The sequence below is a fragment of the Phyllobates terribilis genome, unplaced genomic scaffold (assembly GCF_046119375.1).
Source record: "Phyllobates terribilis strain yellow unplaced genomic scaffold, ASM4611937v1 Scaffold_11__3_contigs__length_659146591, whole genome shotgun sequence".
NCBI classification, from domain to species: domain Eukaryota; kingdom Metazoa; phylum Chordata; class Amphibia; order Anura; family Dendrobatidae; genus Phyllobates; species Phyllobates terribilis.
Window position 1 is genome coordinate 615,181,189 of NW_027362771.1, and position 6,000 is coordinate 615,187,188.

General features: G+C 57.9%; 1 protein-coding gene across 6 annotated transcripts in view; it reads right to left on the minus strand.

The window, feature by feature from the left end:
- MINK1 (misshapen like kinase 1) overlaps positions 1–5,777 on the minus strand; it is a 106,925-nt gene extending 101,148 nt beyond the window's left edge. For 3 of the 6 annotated variants that reach the window (XM_073654499.1, XM_073654497.1, XM_073654496.1), the window contains exon 1: positions 4,058–5,776. In XM_073654499.1, coding sequence (XP_073510600.1) covers positions 4,058–4,114 — 57 coding nt within the window. In that variant the 5' untranslated portion in view covers positions 4,115–5,776. Of the gene's footprint in view, positions 1–4,057 lie in introns of all 6 variants that reach the window. The other 3 variants (XM_073654498.1, XM_073654500.1, XM_073654495.1) reach the window with 2 other exon arrangements.
- Positions 5,778–6,000: the final 223 nt, after the last annotated feature.

Genomic DNA, 6,000 nt, shown 5'->3' on the forward strand with positions numbered 1-6,000 from the left:
TCTCCAGTTCCGTCAGGTTGGATGGTGAACGTTGGTGGACAGCCATTTTCAGGTCTCTCCAGAGATGCTCCATTGGGTTTAGGTCAGTCTGGCTGGGCCAATCAAGAATGGTCACAGAGTTGTTCTGAAGCCACTCCTTTGTTATTTTAGCTGTGTGCTTAGGGTCATTGTCTTGTTGGAGGGTGAAACTTCAGCCAAGTCTGAGGTCCAGAGCACTCTGGAAGAGGTTTTCATCCAGGATCTCTCTGTACTTGGCCGCATTCATGTTTCCTTCAATTTCAACCAGTCGTCCTGTCCCTGCAGCTGAAAAACACCCCCATAGCATGATGCTGCCACCACCATGTTTCACTGTTGGGATTGTATTGGGCAGGGGATGAGCAGTGCCTGGTTTTCTCCACACATACCGCTTAGAATTATCACCAAAAAGTCCTATCTTCGCCTCATCAGACCAGAGAATCTTATTTCTCATAGTCTGGGAGTCCTCCATGTGTTTTTGAGCGAGCTCTATGTGGGCTTTCATATGTCTTGCACTGAGGAGAGGCTTCCGTCAGGCCACTCTGCCATAAAGGCCCGACTGGTGGAGGGCTGCAGTGATAGTTGACTTTGTGGAACTTTCTCCCATCTCCCTACTGCATCTCTGGAGCTCAGCCACAGTGATCTTGGGGTTCTTCTTTACCTCTCTCACCAAGGCTCTTCTCCCATGATTGCTCAGTTTGGCTGGACCGCCAGGTCTAGGAAGACTTCTGGTGGTCCCAAACTTCTTCCATTTAAGGATTATGGAGGCCACTGTGCTCTTAGGAACCTTGAGTAATGCAGAAATTCTTTTGTAACCTTTGCCACAATTCTGTCTCTGAGCTCCTTGGGCAGTTCCTTTGAGCTCATGATTCTCATTTGGTCTGACATGCACTGTGAGCGGTGAGGTCTTATATAGACAGGTGTGCGCCTTTCCAAATCAAGTCCTATCAGTTTAATTAAACACAGCTGGACTCCAATGAAGGAGTAGAACCATCTCAAGGAGGATCACAAGGAAATGGACAGCGTGTGACTTAAATATGAGTGTCTGAGCAAAGGGTCTGAATACTTATGACCATGTGATATTTCAGTTTGTCTTTTTTAATAAATTTGCAAAAGTTTCTACATTTCTGTTTTTTCCAGTCAAGATGGGGTGCAGAGTGGACTTTAATGAGAAAAAAAGGAACTTTTCAGAATTTAACAAATGGCTGCAAAGAAACAAAGAGTGAAAAATGTAAAGGGGTCTGAATGCCTTCCAAACCCACTAAAATATATATATTATATATTTATATTCTCACAGCTGATGGTTTATTACAGTAGTATCCATCCTCAGATTCACAGGTCTTTGTGCTAAGCTGATTCATTGTAAGGAGCCATCAGTGGGAACTGTAGACCAGGCACCACTGTCACCGGCCCCCCGCGGGGAGCAGCAGGCACCACTGTCACCGGCCCCCCGCGGGGAGCAGCTTCACATCCGGACTGGTCAGTAAGATCCTCATTCACGGACAGCAAACAGATCTACTGAACGGAGAGAGTAACGCCAAGTGCAGCAGAATGCTGCCATCACACTGTGACCGCTAGTCAGGTGACACTGAGGCCTCTGCCTACTGCCCCCGCAAGCCCGGGTCACCGCCCCCGCAACCCCGGGTCAACGCCCCCGCAACCCCGGGTCAACGCCTCCTCACCAGCAGGTCCAGGGGCAGCTCTCATCCCTGACTCTCATGGTACAGGACAAACCCATTATTGTCTATGGGCCCAGAATACAGCGCGAGCCCCTAGTCCCAGTCTCCTCCTCACCTCCAGACACATCGCAGGCCCCTAGTCCCAGTCTCCTCCTCACCTCCAGACACATCGCAGGCCCCTAGTCCCAGTCTCCTCCTCACCTCCAGACACACCGCAGGCCCCTAGTCCCGGTCTTCTCCCCACCTCCAGACACAGCGCAGGCCCCTAGTCCCAGTCTTCTCCCCACCTCCAGACACAGCGCGGGCCCCTAGTCCCGGTCTTCTCCCCACCTCCAGACACAGCGCGGGCCCCTAGTCCCGGTCTCCTCCTCACCTCCAGATACAGCGCGGGCCCCTAGTCCCAGTCTTCTCCCCACCTCCAGACACATCGCAGGCCCCTAGTCCCAGTCTCCTCCTCACCTCCAGACACACCGCAGGCCCCTAGTCCCGGTCTTCTCCCCACCTCCAGACACAGCGCGGGCCCCTAGTCCCAGTCTTCTCCTCACCTCCAGACACAGCGCAGGCCCCTAATCCCAGTCTCCTCCTCACCTCCAGACACAGCGCAGGCCCCTAATCCCAGTCTTCTCCTCACCTCCAGACACAGCGCAGGCCCCTAATCCCAGTCTTCTCCTCACCTCCAGACACACCGCGGGCCCCTAGTCCCAGTCTTCTCCCCACCTCCAGACACAGCGCAGGCCCCTAGTCCCGGTCTTCTCCCCACCTCCAGACACAGCGCAGGCCCCTAGTCCCGGTCTTCTCCCCACCTCCAGACACCGCGCAGGCCCCTAGTCCCAGTCTCCTCCTCACCTCCAGACACATCGCAGGCCCCTAGTCCCAGTCTTCTCCCCACCTCCAGACACAGCGCGGGCCCCTAGTCCCAGTCTTCTCCTCACCTGCAGACACAGCGCGGGCCCCTAGTCCCAGTCTTCTCCTCACCTGCAGACACAGCGCAGGCCCCTAATCCCAGTCTTCTCCCCACCTAAAGACACAGCGCAGGCCCCTAATCCCAGTCTTCTCCCCACCTCCAGACACAGCGCAGGCCCCTAATCCCAGTCTTCTCCTCACCTCCAGACACAGCGCAGGCCCCTAATCCCAGTCTTCTCCTCACCTCCAGACACAGCGCAGGCCCCTAATCCCAGTCTTCTCCTCACCTCCAGACACACCGCGGGCCCCTAGTCCCAGTCTTCTCCCCACCTCCAGACACAACGCGGGCCCCTAGTCGCAGTCTTCTCCCCACCTCCAGACACAGCGCAGGCCCCTAATCCCAGTCTTCTCCTCACCTCCAGACACAGCGCAGGCCCCTAATCCCAGTCTTCTCCTCACCTCCAGACACAGCGCAGGCCCCTAATCCCAGTCTTCTCCTCACCTCCAGACACACCGCGGGCCCCTAGTCCCAGTCTTCTCCCCACCTCCAGACACAACGCGGGCCCCTAGTCGCAGTCTTCTCCCCACCTCCAGACACAGCGCAGGCCCCTAGTCTCAGTCTTCTCCTCACCTGCAGACACAGCACGGGCCCCTAGTCCCGGTCTTCTCCCCACCTCCAGACACAGCGCAGGCCCCTAGTCCCAGTCTTCTCCCCACCTCCAGGCACAGCGCAGGCCCCTAGTCCCGGTCTTCTCCCCACCTCCAGACACAGCGCAGGCCCCTAGTCCCGGTCTTCTCCTCACCTGCAGACAGCACGGGCCCCTAGTCCCAGTCTTCTCCCCACCTCCAGACACAGCGCGGGCCCCTAATCCCAGTCTTCTCCCCACCTCCAGACACAGCGCGGGCCCCTAATCCCAGTCTTCTCCCCACCTCCAGACACAGCGCAGGCCCCTAGTCCCAGTCTTCTCCTCACCTGCAGACAGCACGGGCCCCTAGTCCCAGTCTTCTCCCCACCTCCAGACACACCGCGGGCCCCTAATCCCAGTCTTCTCCCCACCTCCAGACACAGCGCGGGCCCCTAGTCCCAGTATTCTCCGGACACGGAGCGAGCCCCTCGTCCCAATCTTCTCCCCAACTCAGTAGGTGGTGTCGGGCACAACCCTAGTCACAGTGTTGGGCCCTAGTTTTGGTCTCTTCCCACCCCAACATACAGTGTCGGGCCCTAGTCCCGGTTTCTTTCCCTTGCTATACATGGTCAGTCCCAGTCCCCTCATACAGTGTCAGACACTAGCCACAGTCTCTACCCAACCAAACCTCCGTACACAGTGTCAGCTTTAGTCCCAGCCCACATACAGTGTTAGTTCTAGCCCCGGTCTCCCCCATTATAGAGTGTCAGCTCTGGGGCCACACATGGGACATCATTAAATACAACCCTCTCCCCAATATTCCCCTGATCTCACCCTCAATGCAGAGAGATCGATGTCATCCAGGCTCCGAGCTGGGGGGTCGGTCGCCATGGTTTTGCTTTGAATGCGCCGTGGGTTTGGTCACATGGACTGTCCTCGATGGCACAGCTCAACACCAGGGGGCGCTGCTCACATTACTGACCACACGACAGGTAACGGGGGTCCGGCAGATCACAATCACAAGCTGCAGTGAGTCACATGACACCCACACTGCAAACAACGGCACAATGTGAGGGCTACGACACCCCCGCACCGTCACAACTCCCTCAGTAGACGAGGTAGAGCCCCCCGTCAGCAGCAACACACGGCAGAGAGCTCGTGAGGAGGGGACCCCAAAATCCTAGGAGGTCTTCTCAGATGGTTCCGCAAAGTCCGAGATGATTCCACAACCACAGAGGAAAAGTCACCGGTGCCTGCAGCCGCCGCTCCAGAGGGGAAAGGGGGGAGCCTGCAGCCGCCGCTCCAGAAGGGGGGGGGGTCACCGGTGCCTGTGACCGCCGCTCCAGGGGGGAAAGGGTCTCCGATGCCTGCGGCCGCCGCTCCAGAGGGGGAAGGGTCACCAGTGCCTGTAACCGCCGCTCCAGGGGTGAAAAGGTCACCAGTGCCTGCGGCCGCCGCTCCAGGGGGTCATTACTTCCTGTCACTCACAACTGTTACAGGTGGTCCTTACAGTACAGACAATCGGGGGTCTGCACTGCCTCTAGACAAATGAAAAGCTCCAACTCTTGTGACAGCAACTCCAGGGGGTCTCTATAGACAGTAGGGGGTCCACAACCCTGGTGACAGCCGCTCCAGGGGTCTCTGCGGACAGTTGGGGGTCTCCAGACCCGGTGACAGCAGCTCCGGGGGACTCTGTGGACAGTTGGGGGTCTCCAGACCTGATGACAGCAGCTCCAGGGGTTTCTATAGACAGTTGGGGGTATCCAGACCTGGTGACAGCAGCTTGGGGAGACTCTGTGGACAGTTTGGGGTCTCCAGCCCTGGTGACAGCCTGTCCAGGGATCTCTATATTCAGTTGGGGGGTCTCCAGGCCTACTGACAGCCTCTCCGGGGGTCTCTATATTCAGTTGGGGGTCTGCAGGCCTAGTGACAGCCTCTCCAGGGGTCTCTATATTCAGTTGGGGGTATCCGGGCCTAGTGACAGCCACTCCGGGGGTCTCTATAGACAGCTGGGGGTCTGCAGACCTGGTGACAGCCTCTTCAGGGGGTCTCTATAGACTGTTAGGGGTCTCCTGACCAGGTGACAGCCTCTTCAGGGGTCTCTGGTGACAGCCGCTCCGGGGGTCTCTATAGACTGTTGGGGGTCTCCAGCCCTGGTGACAGCCGCTCCGGGGGTCTCTATAGACTGTTGGGGGTCTCCAGCCCTGGTGACAGCCGCTCCGGGGGTCTCTATAGACTGTTGGGGGTCTCCAGCCCTGGTGACAGCCGCTCCGGGGGTCTCTATAGACTGTTGGGGGTCTCCAGCCCTAGTGACAGCCACTCAGGCAGTTGCTATGGTCGGCGGGGAGGATCAGTCCTTGTACCAGCCTGTGGTGTTGCCGGGGCCCCTGTAGCCGCTGCTGCGGCCCCTGCCCGTCTTCTCCGCCACCCCCGTCCCTCTAGCTCCGGTACTTCCGGCTCCCGTCCTCCGTTCTCGCTCTCTGAGGCCGCACCTGGAGGATGGCGCTCCAGGCACCGCCCACGACTCCTCTCATTGGTGGAGAAAGGCGCGGAGAGGCGGAGTCACAGGAAGAAATGTCACATGACGAGTAACCGCAGCGGCAACATACACGGCACCTGAGATGGGCGGGGCTTCAGCGGAAGGAGGAGCTTGATGCGGATTTAGGGGGCGGAGTTATCAAGTCACCTAAAAATAATCCAGTGAAGGGGCGGAACCTACAGAAAGGGCGGGGTAAGAAGCAGAAGCGGCCATATTGGATAAGGGAATGTGCCCAATT